General features: G+C 49.8%; 1 protein-coding gene and 1 long non-coding RNA gene across 2 annotated transcripts; one reads left to right on the forward strand and one right to left on the reverse strand.

Moving 5' to 3' along the window:
• Window positions 1-2,290: 2,290 nt before the first annotated feature.
• Ms4a15 (membrane spanning 4-domains A15) lies at window positions 2,291-9,385 on the reverse strand. Its single transcript, XM_015987306.3, has 7 exons — window positions 9,149-9,385; window positions 7,239-7,361; window positions 5,305-5,361; window positions 4,594-4,686; window positions 4,132-4,245; window positions 3,177-3,317; window positions 2,291-2,555 (listed from the first exon to the last, which is right to left on the reverse strand). The coding sequence occupies exons 1-6, from the start codon at window positions 9,371-9,373 to the stop codon at window positions 3,201-3,203; spliced, it is 729 nt and encodes a 242-aa protein (XP_015842792.3). The 5' UTR covers window positions 9,374-9,385; the 3' UTR covers window positions 2,291-2,555; window positions 3,177-3,200.
• LOC121822434 (uncharacterized) lies at window positions 9,121-11,233 on the forward strand. Its single transcript, XR_013047478.1, has 3 exons — window positions 9,121-9,554; window positions 9,643-9,921; window positions 10,642-11,233. It is a non-coding gene; the product is annotated as an uncharacterized LOC121822434 (long non-coding RNA).
• Window positions 11,234-20,942: the final 9,709 nt, after the last annotated feature.

The following is a 20,942-nucleotide window of genomic DNA, read 5'->3' on the forward strand; positions in this document are numbered from 1 at the left end:
ATTTGCTCTTTCTTCCCACCTTTACACGCGTGCTCAGGATTGAACTGATATTGCCAGGTTGTGCAGTAACTTTAGCTGTTGAGTCATCTTATTTGCTTCTGAAAGAATCTTTTCAATTTTTTGCAAGTCCAAGAATCAACACAGTAGAGAGATTAGTATTATGACTGTAAGAATGATAAGCGGCACTGGTTACTGGTGCTGGTTACTGTGCAGAGAGGTCACGAGGCATGGCCACAATTACCTACTATCAGAGCTTTATTAGGAGGAAGAGGGGTGGGGGCAGAAGAACCAGGCCTGGGGGAGACGAACGTGCGGAGAGCAGAGAGAAAGATGGTTTTGGGGGAGAGAGAACAGAACAGAGAGAGAGGGTGGTGTCTGAGTCATGGCTCTTTAAGGCGCAGGTGGGCTTACAGAACTACGCCAGGCATGCGCAGATTGCATGACCATGGTGGCGGGTACATAATCACTAGTGCACACTGATGACGTAAGACACAAGACCCTTTGCTTAACTCCTGAACTGCAGCTGGAGTGAGGAGGGCAGAATTCTAACAATGACCCTCCTTGTGTCCCTCCCAAAGGGAACTAGGGCCATCCTTAGGTCTTGGTTGACTTTGATCTCTGGTGATAAGGAAGACTCAGATATACTGTCATCTTTGTAAGCATGTTAGTGCTTATTTGAAAAAGATATGGGTTTAAAACTATGGTCATGTGACCACAAGTAACAGCAAGCCCTGAGAGTGAAGTCCAGCTGCCACCAAGCTTGCAGCCTATGTGACTCAAAGAGAACCCATCAAAGGCACGTCTGGATCTTGCTGTGGCGAGACAGTGAATGTGTGTGGCTTCAAGTTGTCCAGTCTGTAGCATGCAGAACTAGCTAACTCCTGTGCTTTTCCTATTTATCTTCGCTCCAGTTTTTAAAAGTGGAGGTAATAACACATATTAAAGTGCATGCAGCATATCCAGTTGGGTTGTGTGTATATGTGTGCGGTTTATTTGTGGGCACATCTCTCGTGTGGGTGTGTGTGTGGTGTACGTTTGTGTGTATGTGGGAGCATGCACACATGTATATGTTGAAGCCAGAGGTCAGTGTTGGGTGTCTTCCTCAGTTGTTCTTCATCTTGTTTTTCTCTTTTCATGTGTTCAAGAAAGTTGCTTTATTGATGATATCTCAAAGTAGCACTAACCTAGTTGTCCATCAACAACAGGTAAGTCAATGAAAGTGGTAGAATAAAACAAAATGTTTACAAAACTATTAAAAACAATAAAATGGAAATATATGATGTTATGGACAAATGGCTAACATATTTTATTCAGTAAAAGGAGACAGACACAAAGAAATACACACACTGTATAACTCCATTTGTGTGAAGTTTAAGATCAGGCAAAGCTATCAATATTTAAAGAAATAAATAAGAATCCAGCTTTTAAAAATATTTCCTACCTGCTCTGGGTGGAACTTGACTTCATCAAAGGAATAAAGCCAAGAGTTTCCATGTCCCACCCCCTCTGATTATCAAGTACAGTCTCAATAACTGTGGAACTGACCAAATAGGGAGCTAGGAGTGAGCCCCTGGGAAGCAGTGAGAGTGCCCCTTCAAGGTCCCCGTGCTGAAGTACCATCCTTTTTGTGAGTGATCAGAAACTCAAGCGGACAGTGGTGCTGAGGGGTAGCAAAGCCTTTGGAATGGGATTAGGATTAGAAGGGCATCAGAGTGAGGCCCCTATAACTGAATCTTAGTGGCTCTATTAGAAAAGGAGATAGATTGGAATACATGCATGATCTTTTTGTCTTTTGACATGTGATGCTTTGTGCCACCTTTAGACTCTGCAGGAAGGCTGCTGCCATATGCGACCTTTTGATCTTCAATCTCCAGAACTGTGAATAAATAAATCTCTCTCTTTTATTTTTAAGGATTTCACAGATTCAGCCATATTGGTTGGCCAAGCAAGCCCCAGTCTTCTCCCTGTCTTTGCCACCTCAGTGCTGGGATTACGGACACATGCCACTGTGCCCAGCTTCTTACGTGCATGCTGAACATCCAGACTCAGGTTCTGACCCACTGACCCATGTCCCCTGCCTGCACTTTAGTTCATTTTCATATGCGCAAGTGCCTGTGCACACATTACCCACGAGCTCATCATCGAAGTCAAGGCATGGAGATGTCCCCGGCTGCAAGAAGTTACCTCCTGCCTGCTCTTAGTGGGATACTTACCCAAACCTCTGATTAACCATGAACAGCCCTCAGAAGACCTCAAGCTTAGAAAGCAAAAGCCATCACAGTGAGACCAACTCAAAATCCAAGCCACGCTGTTTATTTTTCTCCACAGTATGGATGGAACAAACCATAAGCCAGGGCCTACGAACACTGGGCTGAAGGTGTCTTCTTCCTGTTGGGACCCAGCTCTGTTCCCATGGTAACTCTCAGGGACACCTTTGCTTTTCAGGCAGGGTTGGGGTATGGATTCAGGAGCGTCAGTGAGGCGATTTTCTCTGTGCACCTGTTGTTGATGACCTGGGTCCAAGAGTCAGTCAGTCTCCTCTACAACCTTCTGTCCTAGTATGTGGGAAGGGCCAGAGTCAATACCAATGTCCTATTAAAAAAAGGGGTTCCGGAAGGGAGGGGGGCAATACCTGGCTTAGACCCAAGGACCCCAGGGGTGCTGGATCGGCCTTGTGGTTATGTAGTTTAGCACTTCAGTTTCCAGGTGGGAAAATGAAAACCCAAAGATGTAACAGTAAATGACAACAGACAGAACTGGTCATGGGGACCAGGAGCCTGGAGGTAAGGCCCACTGCCTTGCTCTGTGGTAGGGCCAGAGCCTCTGAAACGCCAGTCTATTCTGGAACATTCTGAGTTCTCCGTGCTTAATGACCTTCTAGAAGGCAAACCTGTGAAACCTCCGTGATGCCAAGATTTCCCACGACGAGCAGAGGACAGCACAGAGGAGCCCTGGGGACATCTATGTCGGGTGACAGGACTCGGGGTGGGGTGGTGCCCTGGACATCAGTCTTATGTCTTTTTTAGGAAGACACTACTGGAGGAAACGGGAAACTGAAGGAACCCATCACACACAGTGCACGTGACTTGGAGGGCCTGGCTGGGGAAGGGCTGCCTCAGAACGAACAAGGTGAGGGTGGAGAGATGCTGGGTAGAGTGGGAAGCCTGGACTCCAACCTGGAGAAGAGGAGCTGCGATCTTCTACTCCGATGACTCCTTGGGCATATATGCCACATTGTCATAGGCAGGGGGTGGAGAGACTGCCGGGCTGGGGATGTTGAAATCCGTGCCGAAGGCGTTGGGTAGGAAAATCACAGACTGCAAAGAAACAGAAAACCCCAATCCTGGGGTGTCTCTGCGGGAGTGTTGCAACAGTGCCCCCCTGCGGGCATGCTGATAACAGCGCCTTAGTACCGAATGCTCATTCACAAAAAAGCATCGCTTAACGTTTCAGAAAACATTATCTAGGGTTAGTTATGATCTAGGGCTTGGACACACCGCAGCGAGAGAAGCAGACAAATCTCATTTCTCTAGGGGCTAGTGAGTTGATGTTTCCTCTCTGGACAGCCCGTCTGAGTTCGGGGCTCTATAGCTCTTGCCTGAACCACAGCTCTGGTCCCCGGCTGCTTCCACACTAGTAGCCCTTCACTGTGCTTGAATCCAGCTCATCCCACTCCCCGCCCCCCTCTCCCTGCCTCGTTCCAACTTTAAATGGCATCCGCTAGCCACTGGCTGCATTTTCCTGCTCAGGCAAGCCTTTGTGCTATCAGTATCCCCTCTTCCCATCCTCTTTTTGGCCCCCTCCTCCTCCCCTCCTCCCCCAGGAAAAGTGAATTTAACTTCTACCGAGTCATGCTGTCTTTTCCGAGTTACCCACCTGTTCACAGTCTGTGGACACCTCTGTGCGAGGTGCGCCCCTCACCCACCCCAACCCTGTCCTCCAATTTCGGAAGGATCTCAGCTCTGCCGCTACTGCTGGCGCCCCCCTGTGGCCATGCGGTGAATAGTCCCATTTCACAACTTTGGGTTCCCTAGCATCTTACTGGAAGCTCATCACAGCTCAGCCCCGAAGGGGACGTGGGAGGGGCCCGGAGGCTCAGTCTCTTCCCAGACAGGATGTCAGAGTACTCACTGCGTTAGTGTGGGCGCGGGTGGCTTGGCACCCAAAGTGGGTGGCGATGACAGCGATGAAGAACTCCAGGATGGTGAAGATGGTCAATACAGCAAGGTAGCCCCTGCCCACATCCTGGGGATCCAAACCACAGTCAAGTCAAACCGCGAGTTTAAAAGTGAAGCGACCCTCTGGACCAAGAATAACTTGCCCAGGCAAGAGGCAGAGGTATGCCTGGATCCGGCCGACCTGACTCCAGCCCCGGCCCGCTCCTTCCATTCTACCAGGCCTCATCTCCCTTCCCCCCCCCACACCCGATCTTGGGGTAGGGCCACGGTGTCAGTACACGCGTGAGATCTATTGGAGCAGCAGGCTCTGGAACAGCCCAGGGCTGCGGACGATTGATTGGGTCTTCCCTAGTCCTGCCTGCAGCCCTTATCATCCTTCTAGGTTTAGTATCTCTCGGGACATCTGCCACCGCACCCAGTTAGTGACACCGAAGTCCATGAGAAGAATGGCTGTCCCAGCGAAGGCTGCCACGGCACTGAGGATGTTGGTCCCTAGGCTGCTCCTCACCTGTGGGAGGGACAGGCACCAAGAAGAGGCAAAGAGGAGAAAGGACCAGAGGCGCCCGCTGACTGTGCCCAGCCTCCCGCACCCTCCCTCCCGTGGCCCTGGGGTTGGGGCCATGAGCCCTGCACGTAGCTGGGTTTTCTTTTCTCACTCTTCTTTTTCTTCTCTTTCCCTGGGACCCCAGGAAGAGGCCCCGATGCCTCCGTTTGCTTCTTCATCCTCTTGGGAGCTGCTGGGGAGGAGACTTGACCCTCTTTGTGGCTTTCCTGGGCCAGGTTTGCAGCAGGTGCCCCCCCCCACTTCCGTTCCCCCAGGCTAGGCCCACCCACTGAGACAGCTTAGTGGCTATTCTTCAGGGGACCCTTCCTGATGGCATCCTCTGAATGTCTGTGAGGGCTTCATCTCTAGACCCTTACCACTTTGGATGGCATTTTACAAGTGTCCCATCTCTTCCGTCTGTATTGGGATGTCTAAATTCCTTCCACGGACACTTAGAAAATCCCCGCGAAATGCTTGTTGAATGGACCAAATGAGTGGGCAGATGGGGGCCAGGTCCTGGGTGCCACCCAGGTGAGTGGGCCCCATCCCCACCCCTGATTCTCTGTCTCCATTCAGACTTACCAGGCAACTGGTGTGGTTTTTCTCAGCTGCTACCGAGAGGGACCCAGAGATGATGAACTGTGTGGGGAAGAGAGGGCCCAATGAGGTTTTGACCGGGACACTGACCAAGACACATCATGCCTAGGTTCAGTCAAGAAGACAGAGGTACAGGCAGAGAACCATAAGCTTTCTTGTCTGCACTCTGGCCAGGCATCTCAGGTATATTTCTAAGGGTGTCTTAGTCTTCTGTAAGTGGCCTTTGTCCTCTGGCGTGTGGCTCATGCCTTTAGTCTCAGCACTTGGGAGGCAGAGGCAAGCAAATCTCTGTGAGTTCAAAGCCTGCCTGGTCTACATAATGAATTCTAGGACAGTCAGAGCTACAAATAGAGACTCTGTTTCAAACAAACAAACAAACAAACAAACAAACAACAACAAAAAAGAGGCCTCTGTCTTGAGACCTCAAGCCATAGTTTACAAGGTATGCATTTTCATTGACATCATATTACTAAAGTCTCATAGGACATGCACCTTCAAATAGTCACTCATCAAATATTTACCAAGTAGCAGGTAGGTGTCAAAACATAATAGAGCTGGATAAAATGGATAATATCCTTTTCTCATGGGGCTGATATTCAATTGGGCAACAGCCCCAGATGTGAGGGCATGTGTGTGTGTGTGTGTGTGTGTGTGTGTGTGTGTGTGTGTACTCACACCTGTGGGCCAAGGTCAGCCTTGGGTGTCAGTCCTCCTCAGGAGCTGCCTGCTTTGTTTCTTGAGACGCTCTTACCTGGACTTGGTGGGGCTGACCAGTGACGCCCAGGGAGAGCTGCCTGTCTCCATCTCTCCAGCCCTGGGATTACAAGCCCAGGTTGGCTGTTGACAAGGGTGATGGAGACATGACTCAAGCCCTGGTTCTTGCCACGCAAGGGCTTTGCTCGCTGAACGATCTCCCGAGCCCTGCGAAGTTCTAAGATAAAGACTGAATACCGAGCTTCACATGGCCTGCCCAGGCCTCAGGACCCTGCTGTCTCCTGAGCCCGACAAGCAGGCTCTGATTTATTTCCCCCCCTCCTACCATGTGCACGGGGCACATTTTGCGAGAGAACTTGAAGCAGGAGGGAGCCCAGAGAAGACTGCTGCCTTTGTTTCTTCCTGAGACAGGGCCTTCTTAGACCCTGCTTGCCAGCCTTTTCCTCCAGCGTGGGTCCACTACGGACCATTAGAGCCAGGACTTAAAATTTGTTCCCAGCCATTCAGCTCTAGCTGTGGAGTTTCAGCAGCGGTGGCCTCTCTGAGCTCCGCCCTTAGGGGCTTCTGAGCTCCGCCTTTAGGGGCTTCTGAGCTCTTGCCGAGACAGTCTGGGATACACAGAAGGGACTCCACCATCATACACAGTGGGGCTTCAGTGTAGACCCATTAAGCTGACCCCAAAGCCTGCTCTTCCTGGAAGTAGCTGGAGGTTGCCCACCACCAGAGCACTGGCACTTTTGGTAGTGCCACAGACAGCAGTACCACCTTGAAAACTCCTCTTTGGCACCTAGGAGCAGACAAGGAAGCCCTGATTTGGTTCTCCAGTGGGGTACGGCCAGAGGAATGGACGCAGGGCAGGGAGAAGGCCTGGAGATCAGCCCAGTCAGGGCTGGGACCTACAGAGGGAACTGAGGGTTTTTGCTGGTGGGGTGTGGATGCGGGGTTAGGACGCAGGTAGCCCGGGTGTGATTAGGACTCTGGCCTGCTTGCTCCTCACAGTTTCTGGCTGTTTACTGGGAGTGAACCAGGCTGAGGTTTATGATGAAGGTTAGGGGTGAGTGATAACTGTTACACCCAGGTTAGTCTGGGGGGCGAGTTAGATCCTGACCTAGGATGGGCAAAGCAGGAAAATGTTGGAAGTGGGGCAGGGCGAGGTGATCTGGGCAGGACCACGCCCCATCGTAGGACGACAACCCCGCACTCACGCAAGCTCCTCCCCAGAAGGGGACGCCACCTTCAATGAAGAGCATCCCCAGGTGGCCTCGGCGAACCATGAGCAGGACGCTGCCGAAGCCAAGGTGGATGAGGCCGATCAAGATCTGCACCGTCTGTGGGAGGCAGCGAGGGATCAGGCCACTGAGCTCCACAGCGCCCCCTGCGGGCCTCTCGGGAGAGCGGCCAACCTCCGCAGGTCTGGCTTCCCAAAGCTAGTGGGGAGTCATCTCTGATTTCCTTAAACCGAGGCCAGAGCATTACATCAAGATAGAACAAGCTCTCCTCAGCCCACCAGCAGCTCCAGGCCAATGCATAATTTGTGAGTGGGGCTGTAGTTGTCAAGCGGTTCCAGGGTTCTAGAAGCAATGTCTCATTTTAGAATGTCTTTTGTTTTTGGAGACAGGTTTTCTCTGTGTAGGCTTGGCTGTCGTGGAACTCTCTCTGCAGACCAGGCTGGCCTCGAACTCACAGAGATCCACCTGCCTCTGCCTCTAATCCTCTGCTGGGATTAAAGATGTGTGCCACCATCGCCCGGCCAATATCTTATTTTAATTCGCTGTCCCCAGTCACCTTACACACCACTGACCCTGATGCAGCTTTTAGGATGGAGTTCTGCATTCCAGCAGGTTTGAGTTAGATATGTTACATATGTTGGCCTGTGAAAGTTCACTGCTCATTCTGTTGGGTGGGGCTTGAACCTCTTTTGGTTCTGAGGGCTGCCTGGTTTCATGAGTTCTTGGCCCGAAAAAACTTTGATTACGAGCAAAGAACAATGATGCACAAGTATAAACACATTATGAAACTCATTTTATGTTGTACACTAAAAATCCTCAATTAAATTTGAAGCTTTTGTTTTTAGCAATTCACATGCCTATTTATCCATCACCTTTAAAAATTATTTATATTTTATGTACAAGTGCTCTGCACTTATGCCTGCATGCCAGAAGAGGGTGTCAGATCCTATTATAGATTGTTGTGAGCCACCATGTGGCTGCTGGGAATTGAACTCAGGACCTCTGGAAGAGCAGCCAGTGCTCTTAACCTCCGAGCCATCTCTCAGCCCCCATCACTTACTTTTTAATCTATCATATCTATCAATCACCACCTATTATATATTATCTATTCTATCATATATTAGTCTGACCTATATACTTATCCTATCTTATTTATTCATCTCTCATCTACCAAGCATATTTTTGTATCATCCACCCATCTATATTATCCTCTTAATTATATTCATCTATCACCTGTCTTTCATCATCTAGCATCTATCTTATCCACTTACCCACCTACCACCTATATTTTATTCCTTCTTAGAGACCACTATCTAAGGCCGTTTGAGATTAGAGAAGGGCTTGGAAGCCACCCTTCACGGACTGTCAGCTCCACAGGGGTTGGCTTTGCCTACCATTTCATTCTCATCCCCCGTCAGGTCTCCCTTCGTTCATTACATTCCAGCTATGTCAGTATTCTAGATCTTCCTTCAACAAGCCACACCCGTCCCCACCTCAGGGCCTTTGCGTTTGCTGCTCTTCAGTCTAGGCAATCCTAGCCTTCACACATCCTTCCACCCATCCAGCTCTTGCTGGGCTGGCTTTAACACCCAGGATTTAGCGTCAGTGTCCTCTCCCCAGAGAGAGCGTTCTGTCTTTGCTGGTGTTGCGGTCCCGCATCCATCATTCTTACTCCTCGATGGAGTTCTGGTCATTTGTTTACTGTTTATCTGGTGAGCTCCAAGGGGGAAGGGAAGCCTTGTCTGCCTGGCGCACAAATGAATTCTCACATTTATCCCCTGCCTGCGTGTCGTGGTCCCCGCCCAACCCCCTACCTCCCGCTGAGCACGAGGCTCACTACCTGCCCAGCAGTTTTGTCTCAGGTCACGTGGGGGAGCTTCTCTTACCCCTAAAGCCTTGGGCTCTCCAGTCAAGAAGGTCTCTATTGGTCTAAGGTCAGGTGGCTGGGTGGCCCTGGGCGCCTGCGCCCCCAGCGGCGACTCTTCGAATTGCATGATCCCTGGAGGTTGGCACATGGAGGTGGGCAGAATGGCTGGAGGTGGGCGGAGGCCGCTGGCGTTGCTGGGCGGGATGACGACAAACACGCCATTGCTGGCAGGAGGTGTGGACATCGTGTTCGGAGAGCCTGGGGGACGAAGGCTCAGGAGATAACAAGGCAGTGATGGTGGTTACACATTTGATAAACGGCGCAGCTCCCTGCTCTTGCTTACTGAGGCCCGGAGATAGAAGAGCCCAGATTCCCGACTAGAGCTGGGGAGAGAGAAGAGACTCACAGAAGAGAATTAGGCTCCTGTGAGTGACGTGGCTTTTTTTTTTTTTTTTTTTGACTTGAATCTTAGGCTTTTTTGACTCTTGACTCTGATCTTGATTTCTCCTACAGTACATGGAAGGAACTTTTTATTTTCAATGCTGGGCATGGAACCCAGCCTACAGGCGAGGCAAGCCAGCTGCTGCTGAGCCGTATCTCCAGCCCAAGTGGAACCTTTGAGAGGAGCATGTATTTAAACATCTTCCTTTCTCCAGAGAGGGTGAGTGAGTGCTCACGGACACACTGCTCTGGGAAGGGGAGCTTAGCTGAAGTACCGTTTTACTCACGGGGAGAGAAGGACCAGACTGGATGTACCCCTCCCTTCCTTCCTCTAGACTGCATCTGTTGACGGTGGGTACATAATTACCCCGGGGCAACACATCCTGCTCCCTTTGACTACCCGAGGAATAACCACTACTGTGGCCAAGATAAACACGAACTGTGGAAACCTGAGGTGTGGGTGGCCTGGGAAAACACTCTGGGGTACGCTGATGTTGGGCAGCAGCTTCCCAGGGTGCTGCAGTTACTAATCTAGTGGATTATGTGACATTAAAACAGTCACCCTCCTTGCTGGCTTTCACACATGGTGAAGAACCCAGCAGTCCAAGTCACAGCTCTGTGACGAAGGCAGGATTTGAACCCTGGTCCATGTAGCTGCTATGAGACAGGGCACGGCGGTCACTTCCTCCTGCCTCAGTTTCCTGACCCAAAGAGTCCTGGTAAGGGCATCAGACCTGTTTCATTATAGGCCTGGTAAAGGCCGTGATTTGCACAGGGAATCATTTCAACCTCTTCACTTGAAGTTTGTTGTCAAACCTTATATATTCAGTGCATGAATATGTATTTACCCACTGCTTTGAGGACTGCGGTTTGTGTTCATGAGACATTGCCGCTCGTGGACTGCACAGCTTGTGGATAATCAGGCTGTGCTATGCTCTAAGTAACTCCATATTGTGTAAAGGAGTGGCTTTGGGCTCTGCTCTGCCCTGGGTGACTCCGTTTGAAAGGCAGCGTTTGGATGCTCTCATTCAAACAATGGGACAAGGTGACTCTGTCTCACTGTCCATGTAGGTAACCGCCTCCTGCCCAGTGCCACCCACGAGGCACAAACAATTTACTCCTGTGGATGAAAAGTACCACCTGGACCCTCTAAAGAAGCCACCAGCCCTGCAGTGGTGACGGCCCCACTGACCTGGCATCGGACCACCCAATGTGTGTGCCACAGAACCAACAGGCAGATTGTGGGCTTCAGCTCAGCTCTGTCGCCAGTGCTTGATACAGCCTCCTGAAGCTACCGCCAGTCTGTCTCTTTGTCTGCAGCAGCCCTGCACTTCTGCATGTGTCTCTGCAGCACCCCCAGCCCTTAATATCGTATCTAACCAATGCAGCGAACTTTTGTGTCTCTAATAGCTTGCTGCCTCTGGTAAGACTTTCTTAAACTGTGCTGTGGCCTCTCTGTCCTTTTGTATACTCTGTAACCTGTAAATCGCACACACACACACTCACACACACACACACTGAGGTGTATAATGTGTGACTTGAGAGTTAACACTAATTCTTAGTATCAGAATAAAAGCACCTGAGTTTTTCAAGAGCTAGCTATGGCAAATTGCAGCAAATGAAACTGACTGTAAATTTATTGTTAGTCAATAAATTCTAGTACTGTGAGAAACACAAATGTGTCTGTGCTTCTAGAGCAGCAGGCCCTTGACACAGCCCATTCCCCGGGGGGTCTGTGGGGGACCTCAGTAGATGTGCATCTTTATCCTGGCAGATGGGGCTTGCCACATGTGTGTCCTCTGGGCCATTCACTCTGTGATGGGCCTGGTCCACACTGGTGACTGTAAAGTGCGGTGTCCTGCTGGGACTGCCTTCGAGAGGCATAGCTGAGTCCCCACAAAGAGGGAAGCAGGTCCCAGTGGCTGGAGTACCTCCAAGGGAATGGCAGAGGAAGCACAGGGTGACATCTGCTGGCATGAGCATTTTCTCTCCACTGTAGGCGATTAATAAAATGTTTCATGGGTTGGGGGAGACAGCTCAGTTGGTAAATGCTTGCTGCACACACATGAGGACCTACTGGAGTTCGAATCCCAGAAACCCATATAAAAAGCTGGCTATGGGGGCACACACTTGTGATCCCAATGCTGGGGAGATACAATCAGTTGGACCCTTGGGGTTCTCTGGCCTGCTAGTCCAGCCTACTTGATGATCTCCAGACCAATGAGAGACTCTTTCTCAGAAAACAAGGTAGTTGTCTATTCTACCTCCAAGGTGGAGTGACACCCAGAGTGAACCTCTGGCCTCCACACACATGCACATGCATGAACTTACATACATGCACATACGTATGTGCACACACGTGCATGCACACAGATGCACATGCATAAGCATGCATATACATGTGCACACAGACATACAGATATGTATGTATGCACACACATGCAAAAAAAGAACATGTTTCAGGTAAATAGTGTTATTAAACAACAACCCCACAGCAAGAGTGCAGAAGTCACTTGACATCTTCAAGGACTTCAAGGAATTCTTCCAGCAAAAGCTGGGTGGCCAACATGTGATATCAAGGGTCTAGGAATAGTGCTATTACTTCCCACATGATGGGACTCAGTTGGGGCTCCAGTTTCCACACCCTCACACTGAAATGATGCTTAGCAGACACAAACACTGTGTAGGACAGCACCGGCCAACATTCCCTGCAGACACTCAGCTAGTAAGATTTTGGGCTTTGGTCAAGTAGTTTCTGTTCCAAGTAGGAGATGCCTCTGCTGTAGTGTGAACCAGACACAGGCAATGAATGCATAAATAGGTGGGGCTGTGTTTCAATAAAGCTTTATTGACATGAACAGATGGGCTGGATCCAATTGGTGGGCTGGAGTTTTCCAACTTCAGTGTCAGAACACTGCCTGGATCATAGTAAATGGTCACCGGAATTTACTTGATGCTTTAAATGACGTTTACATTAATTTCTGTGGTTCAGAGTAAGAAGGAAAATACATCAAGCTACCAAATATTTCTGTACAATGACGGTAAAGATGGCTGTGGTGACTGTGGCTAGAGTTTGGGTTTTGAATATCCCTCAAAGGCCTGCAGGTTAAACGAAGACTGGGTCCCCAGGATGATATGACTGCCAGGTGACAGAACCTTGTATTACTTAAATTTCTTACTTCTGTGACTAAATACTGAAAAGTAAACATGTTAAAGCAAGCAGGTTTATTTAGGCTTAGAGTTCAAGGGAACACTGTCTGTTGTGTTGGGGAAGGCACGGTGGCAGGAGGGTGAGGTGTCTGGCTGCAGCACTCCTCTAGTGAGGAAGTATCAAGTGGGCAGGAAGCAGGGCCAGGCTGCTGACCTCAAGCCCTCGCCCCAACAAGCCACTTTCTCCAGAGAGATTCTCTCTTAAAGATCCCACAATTTTTCAGAACCAGCTTGAGACCAAAAGGTCAGGCACATGAGCCACATTGAACATGCAAGGGACAGAGGCTGGTGGAGGGTCCTTTGGTCCCGGGGGCCGGGGTGTGTCCTTGAAGGGGGTTTGGGATCTTGGCTTCTTCTTGGCTTACTAGCCACATACTCTGGCTATCATGCCCTACCTCCCCACAGGCTCAAAACACAGGGGCAACTAAACATGGACTGAGCCGGAAACAAACCTGTTGTCTTTATATGCAGATCACCCCAGGCATTTGTTATAGCTAGATGAGCTGCTCACCTCATCTCAGAGGTTGGCAGAGAGGACCAGAAGTCAAAATGGACCAGAATAGTCTTAGAAACTGGCAAAGGGCTGTGGTATGCTTGTTTCAAAGCAGTGTTGTTATCCATTCTAGATCATTCTTGACATTTGAAACTCTCTGAACTATTCACAAGGCCCCAGCTCCACCCTGCCCCAGGTCCCTCCTCAGTGACCTGATAATTTCCACAGTTTATCATCTTGGTGTGATGACTGAGGCTTGCAGCAGAGAAGGGACATGCTTAAGGTAACTCCGCTAGTGAATTTGAGGGCAAGGATTCAAGTCCAAGTCTGTCCGTGTCCCAGCCTGCAGCTGTCCCTCACTGCTGCCTCCAGGGGCAGTCTCTGTCATTTGTCCACTTGTTTTAGCTATTATATTCTGGGTGCCTTGAAGGTTGGTGTGGTCATGTGACTTGTTTTGGTTAAAACCAAATTCACAACTTCTGAGCTAAGGAAAGAGTGACCGGTCCAGTTCACTGTGGAGGGTCTTTCCTCATTGTCATAGTAACTAGCCAGCTTGCAGACAGAGTCCACTTTATCTGCCTGGGTTCCCAAGTGAGTAATGTCTTCAGGGCTATGTAGCAGGAGGAAGAGACCACTCTTTGCTGTCTTATGACACTAAGATGGGGATGGGGGATAGCAAGCCATGACATAAAAATGCTGGGCATGGTGGAGTCCTTAGAATCCCAGTTCTGGGGCGACAGAGCCATGCAGATCCCTAGGGCTTGATGGCTCACCTGTCTGGACAAATTGGCTAGCTGTAGGCTAGCAAGAGACCCTGTCTGAAAAAACTAGGTGGATGGTACCTGAGGAATGATATCCGAGGTTGTCCTCTGGCCTCTACATGTGTGTGTGCACACTTGTACATGTACTCACACACATGCACATTGCATATATACATACACATGCACACATACATAAACACTAAACTATGTGTCCCTGAAGCATAATTTAGCTTCTTCTGACCATTAATCCTCCAGAAACACAACACACACACACACACACACACACACACACACACACACACACACACACACACACTTATATATGAGAGCCATTATTATTAAAGATGAGAGCCATCCAACACCCTTCAGTATTCACAGGTGATCAAATAAAAACCAGAGGGGGCTGAGTGAGCCTGCCACGGCAACACTTCCCTAAGTAAGGACATTTAAAAAGTACTAAGGACAGTTAACACCTGAGTCAGAAAAGGTAGAATTTTAGGCTAAAAAGGACACACTTGCTTTCATAGTTATCATTTCACTGGGGACAGGTGAGGATCATGTCTGAGGGCCATGATGAGTCAGTCATATGTGTACTGGGAACATTTTCTGGGGTTAGAAGAACTCTCGGCTCCCACAGGACGCAAGCCACCCAGCAGGGAGCACTTGCGTCATTAATAGCATCTCTCTCAGGTAGGTGGTGAGAAATGCGATCAAACACAGAGCCCCGTGATCCTCAGGGGGAAGAGAAACACCTACAGAAATAGGCTTTGCACCCTCGGCAGGGTAAAGTGGCAAACCCAAGCAGGAATACATGACACAGGTCCCGAGATTCACACATTCCCCTCCCCGCCAGTGACTAATCCATCTGTGGTATTCCAGGTGACTCTACCTCAGTGCTCCCCTCTTTCTTGCTAACAATCAGCCAGCATATCCCGCCACTCATATATGCATAGGAAGGTAGGAAGGAAAGCCACTCCAGCCTGCCTTAAGGGAACAGCTGCCTGGAAACTCATGACATCCAGGACAACCGTGCTGATTATCAACTGCTGAATGAGATGTAGTAATAATAGCCCTTCATGCAAAACCCTTAACAGTTTATAAAGAGCTCTCCTACAGTCTTTAGGGCAGCCCTGGGAAGGAGATGTTATGCAGGCCATTTTGCAGAAGTAAGTAGGGCAAGTCATGGACCTGGAAGGCTGATGTGTTGGTCACAGCGAACAGACTCTGAAGTGAGTGATGTCACCTAGGGTGTCGGGGGACTTGCCAAAGGCAGGTGGCTGAGAAGCTGTGGGCTGGTTTTTATACCCTCCTCCCAGGGTTGGAAGCAGATTTGACACTGCACAGGAAGGGGGTGGGGGACACTTCTTTGGTTGTCTTTTTACCATGGCAGAGAGGCTTCCTTGAGGAACCCGCTGGGAGAAAGCCCCATGTAGCTTCTTTTCACTGGACCGTGGATTCCGAGGCTGGGCAAGAGCTCTTTGGCAGAGAGATGCCCAGGAGAGAGACCCTTGTAATGGGTGAGTCTCTGTAGAGACACCCTTTTAGAGAAGTGCCTATCTCAGGGAGGGTGACACCAACTCACAAAGCACCCAGCACGGTCCCTGTCCTCTTTGTCCTCAGAGATGTCACTACTGTGTGTACCGGGGGTGGGAGGGGGTGGGGGAGGGGCGGGAGGGGGGAACAGAGAGCAAGAAAAGATGAGAGCCATCCAACACCCTTCTTACCTGCTGTACCTGGGCAGAGCAGCAGCCCCAGGTCCCGATACGACACAACACAAGACCAGTCAGGCTAATTGCTAACTACTAAATTGCTGCTATTTGGCTTGAGAGTGGCTGGAAAAGCCACAGGACTGCCAAAGTGTCACCCTGCTATAATCGCCATGAATCTTTAAAAAATAATGTAAGCAGTTTTACTTAGAAATAGATACCTATTTGCAGTACAGAAATCAACATTTGATTCACACCCTATAGCAAAGAACCGATATCCAAATACAAAAGAGCTAGCATTCACAGAGCACACTGCCTTAGGCTTGACTGAAACCGTAAAACAAAACAGAGCCATCAACACTCCACAAGAGAATAATGACCACCTAGCAATGTCTGGCCCCGTGACTGGTATGGAGGAGGCTTTCACTCCTCCTGGGCTTCAGCTGTTAATAGCCTCCATGGCAGGGGGACCTGTAGTGGTGGGCTGCCCCAGCACGCCCCTGGAACACTCTTGGGTAGCCAGCACTTATCTTGGGAGTGTCTCTAGACAGCCTCTTCTTCCACCCAGGTCCCAAAGCAGCTTTGCTTATTTCCCAGTTGAAGCTGCTTTTTGGGGAGGTGTTGGCAGCTGGAAGGGGTGGGGACCCTGGGATGAAATGTATGCGAATACATCTTTGCTTTGTAGTTAAGTCACAGATCCTGCACTCAGGCTGGTAAGAACGCATGTCATTATCTGGTGAGAGGAAGTAGCTGAGTGAATTAGGGCAAATGGCTTGGTCTCTCTGGGCCTCAGTTTCCCCACATATCACAGAAGTGAATGTATAGTAGTGGGGGTGAGGTTTCGGGCTTCTAAGATTTCTACATATACATCCTGGGTCTGCAGCCATTTCTCAGACCAGGAGAGAACTTGCCTGGCCCTGTGGCACCAGGCATCTTGTCTCCAATCTCAGCTTTGCCAGGACAGCCCACGCCTGCCCGATAGTCCCAGAAGTGATGCCACCAGATGCAGCTCTCGCTGTCATTTCCCCCACCCCATGGCCTTCTGCTGTGCTCTGGTGCTCCTGCCACTGCATCTGGGCAGCAGGGACAGCCTCTTCTTTTCCCCCGACGAATGCTTCCCATTTGCAAATGACATAGTATTTGCCCAAAAGAGTTTTCTAGCAGTGACCCTCGTCAGGTCCTTCTCCTCCCCCCAGAGAAGGGACAGGCAGGACACCTGTGTTTGCTTTGGAATCACCTGTCTAGGTTAAACTTCTAACGAGTTGGCTTCTGGAGAAAGGGAGTCTCTACTTCTTGGGGGGGGGGTGATTGTCTCCCTGAAGTCCCCGGCCCTGGGTTTGAGGAGAGAAGACAGATACCCCTCCCCCCTTGTCTCTCATTGCCCTGAGCTGGAATGGGGGGCCCTGAGATCTTCCTTCCCAATCTTAGTGCCAGGTGGGTTCCCATCAATGACCTCTTTCTTTCTCCCTCTCTGGGGGACCCCACAAACACCCATCTCTTCTCTTATTATGTTCCCTGGGTGGTCTTTCTAGAAGGACAGTGGGGGTACTCACCGGCTTGCCACGGCTGCTGTGCGGGCTCCTGGCTCCCCTCTGCCTCTGCGCTCCCACATTCACACATTATCCTGTGAAAACCTTGCTATTCGTGTGGGGCTTGGAAATCACTGCTTGGGAGCTGCGCCTCTGGTAGGTTCTCTCTCCTTCCCGGTTCAGAGGCTTCCACCTGTCTCCCAGAGGTGGGGGCCAGAGGCAGCCACTTGTGTGGTCACTGGCCTCCAAAGGGCCCGAGAGTATCCCATTCTCTTGCTTCAGTCTCTGGAAGGGAACCTCAAGACCCAAGAGGAAAGTGGATCACTTGGCACCACTACTGGCATCAGAGCTGGGATGGGGACCCATAAGACTTTCACCCCACTGAGATGCCCTGAGAGGACTGAGCAGGCTGCCTGTGTTCTGTCCACCCAGGTTTGACCACAGTTAGACAAGGGGTCCAGGAGACTCACAGCATTCCGATGACAGGTGGCAGAGGGTCTAAGCATGAACATTCATGTGAACATGTGTTAGTATGTGTGTATGTTTGTATACACAGTGTCCTTCAAGTACTTGGCCTGTGGGTTTCTGGGTTCAGGATCTCACAGAACATCTTGTGAGGCAATTGAGAAAGCCACATGATTGGGTAGGACCTATGGGCTCAAGTCATCCTGGGGACAGGCCTGGGCCAGCTCTCAGATAACCCTGGGAAAGATCAGTGTGGCAGGTTGAATGTAAAAATGGCCTTAGTCCTCAGGCCAGTGTGTCTCTACACCTGGAGAGAGGGAGGGTTAGAATTGCTCTCCCAAGTCCTCAAAACTGGGCTGCCCTGTGACTTCCTGTGCCAACAGGAAGTGGGAGTGATCAGTCGCAACCTGAGACGCAGGAGACTGGGAGCTCTGCACCTAGCCCTGGACATGCCTGTCTTCCCTGCTGGAGGATAATGTACGTGACATCACCCGTTGTCCCCGGTGAGGCCCCACACATGCAGCCATGGTTGACAAGGCTGTGGAGCTGGCCTTCCACTGAACACACGTGCATGAGATAGTTCTGCCAAGTCCAGGTCAGACCAGACCTGGCCAGGAAATGGTAGACTGGGAACAAAATGAATGTTCTCTGTGATGTAGCCGAGGGTCCGCCTCTTTGTTATAGGCATAGGTTTGAGTCTAGAGGGCACGTGATAAGATTTCTAGACTTAGATCCCTGAGTGAGGAGTTAGACCAGGGACACATGGCTATTGATAGACAGGGACAGCTATTAGTAAGAGAAAGGTTCTTCTGAGAATGATGTTGGATAGACACCTGGGACAGCTCAGAGGCTCAAAAGTGTCGAGCAGTCTAATATCAGGGCCCTTTATAGGTCATTTGCTTAGAACCTATCTTTACCCACATTTGTCATGGGTATACGGTGCTGCTCTGTTCCTTACCTGTAGCCTGGGTAGGGAGGTTCCCAGTCTCTGCCCACTGGCTTCTCATGTTAATCTTGATGTCTCTTTCCCCATGTCCAAATCTCCTGGGATAATCTTTGGGGGTAGCCTGATCATCTAAGACCAGCAACCATAGGCACTGTCTGGGGCTTAGGAAAGAGACATCCCAGAGCATAGCTTGTTGGCATGCTAATCTCTGAGCTAAGGAAGAACCAAGGTCTCTGACCTTCAGCCCTCCTGTGTCTCTCACCCTCTTTGTTGTAGAATATTATTTTAAGATGTGTTACATTTCTTTATGCTATGGAACATTTGTTTAATGATGCAAAGATGTGTTGCATTCTTTTATGTTGCACCTGTTTAACTCTGTGAACCTGTGTTACTTTGCCTGTCTAAAACACCTGATTGGTCTAATAAAGAGCTGAAGGGCCAATAGTGAGGCAGGAAAAAGGATAGGCAGGGCTGGCAGGCAGAGAGGATAAATAGAAATCTGTGAGGAAAAGAAGAAAAAGCAAGAGAACAAGGAGAGGAGGATGCCAGGGGCCAGCCACCCAGTCACACAGCCAGTCATGGAAGAAAAGAAATACAGGAAGAGAGAAAGGTAAAAGCCCAGAGGCAAAAGGTAGCCAGGATAATTAGTTAAGAAAAGCTGGCTAGAAACAAGCCAAACTAAGACCGGGCATTTATAATTAAGAATAAGCCTCCGTGTGTGATTCATTTGGGAACTGGGTGGCATGCTCCTCTCAAGGAGTAAAAAAAATCTCTTCTTCCTTATCATTGCTATGAGTTGTGCCCTCATCTCATCGGGGGGGGGGGGGGAGTAATATCATAGGACACTCACTGAAGGCCAAAACCACAGGCTGTCACAAGCCATTGCCTACAACTTTTATTAGCCACTAATAATAACTTTATTATTAGATAAAGAGAAACTTTATCTGTGTTCCTGCATTGAGACCCTCGTCCTGCCTGCACCCTTCCTTCACTCTCCTCAGCCCTTTGCTGGCCCTCCCCTCCAAGCCTCATCTAGCTCTTCTTCCCGGGAATTTGTGAGATTCTATGACAGGCACCTAATACATCTGAATATATTTTCACCTGTTAACCTGTCTACTGTCTGCTGACTTGAAAGACTCTGGAAACTTCAGAGGCGAGAGAAGAGAGAGATTTCCCTTCCCCCTATGGGACACCGAAATTTCAGAACAGGAACGGAGTCAGGCATGGTGGCACATCCCTGTCACCCTAGTACTTAGGAGACGGAGGCAGGAAGATCAGGAGTTCAAGGTCATCCTCAGCTACAAGGGATTTGAGGCCAGCCTGGGAAGCAGCCAGGGAACAAGCCAGGGAACCGCATTCCTACATGGTTCCTGCCTCCAGATTCCTGCCCTGATTTCCTTCTGTGATGAACCAGGAGCTGTAAACCAAAATAAAACCATTCCCCTCCCAAGTTGCTTTTGGCCATGGTGTTTGTCATAGCAACAGGGCAAAACGGAGCCTCTTCCCTCTGAGTCCCAGTTTCCTCTTGTGAGAGATGGGCCGAGGATGTCTCTCTAATTATTGTTGGACGTTCAGTCTCTGTGGACTGTGCAGTAGAGAGAGGCACACTGTTCACATGTTGGCTGCCCACTGCCCTTTACATCCTAGTACTGTGATCACTGTACTAGAATGCATTTGAGTGGACTTAAGAACCCCATTTGTAAAGACTATGGCACTGTCATGTGATGTGTCACCAGAGTTGTGACTGTGGGGAGCTTCAGGCTAGTGGCTACCGCAAAACGGAAGTTTTTGAATCTTCTTATTTTTTTGCCCTTGTCGCCCTTCCTTATTGCAGGTGGAAAGGAGATGCTCGAGGGCTGAAGAGACAGTTGGCAAAGTGCTTGCTTTACAAATACCAAGACCTGAGTTTGGTCCCCAGAGTCCATGTTAAAAATAAAGTCCAGCATGATGGCGCGTGATTGTTGTCCTAGGCCTGGGGAGATGTAACAGGCAGATTAGACTTGCTAGCCTAGTCTACTTGGTGAGTTCCAGGCCAGTAAAAAGCTTCTGTCTCAAGGAGGAGGGAGAGGAAGAGAAGAAGGAAGAGGAGGAGAGTACCTGAGAAACAACATCTGAAATTGTCCTCTACATGCATGTCCGTCCATACATGTACAAGCACACTCATACACATCCTTGCACCAATATGTGCCCATGTATACATCAAACACATACGCACACACACATGAAATAAAAAGAAATGCTTAAACATAGGCACTTCATGAA

The sequence above is a fragment of the Peromyscus maniculatus genome, chromosome 1 (genome assembly GCF_049852395.1).
Source record: "Peromyscus maniculatus bairdii isolate BWxNUB_F1_BW_parent chromosome 1, HU_Pman_BW_mat_3.1, whole genome shotgun sequence".
NCBI classification, from domain to species: Eukaryota; Metazoa; Chordata; class Mammalia; order Rodentia; family Cricetidae; genus Peromyscus; species Peromyscus maniculatus.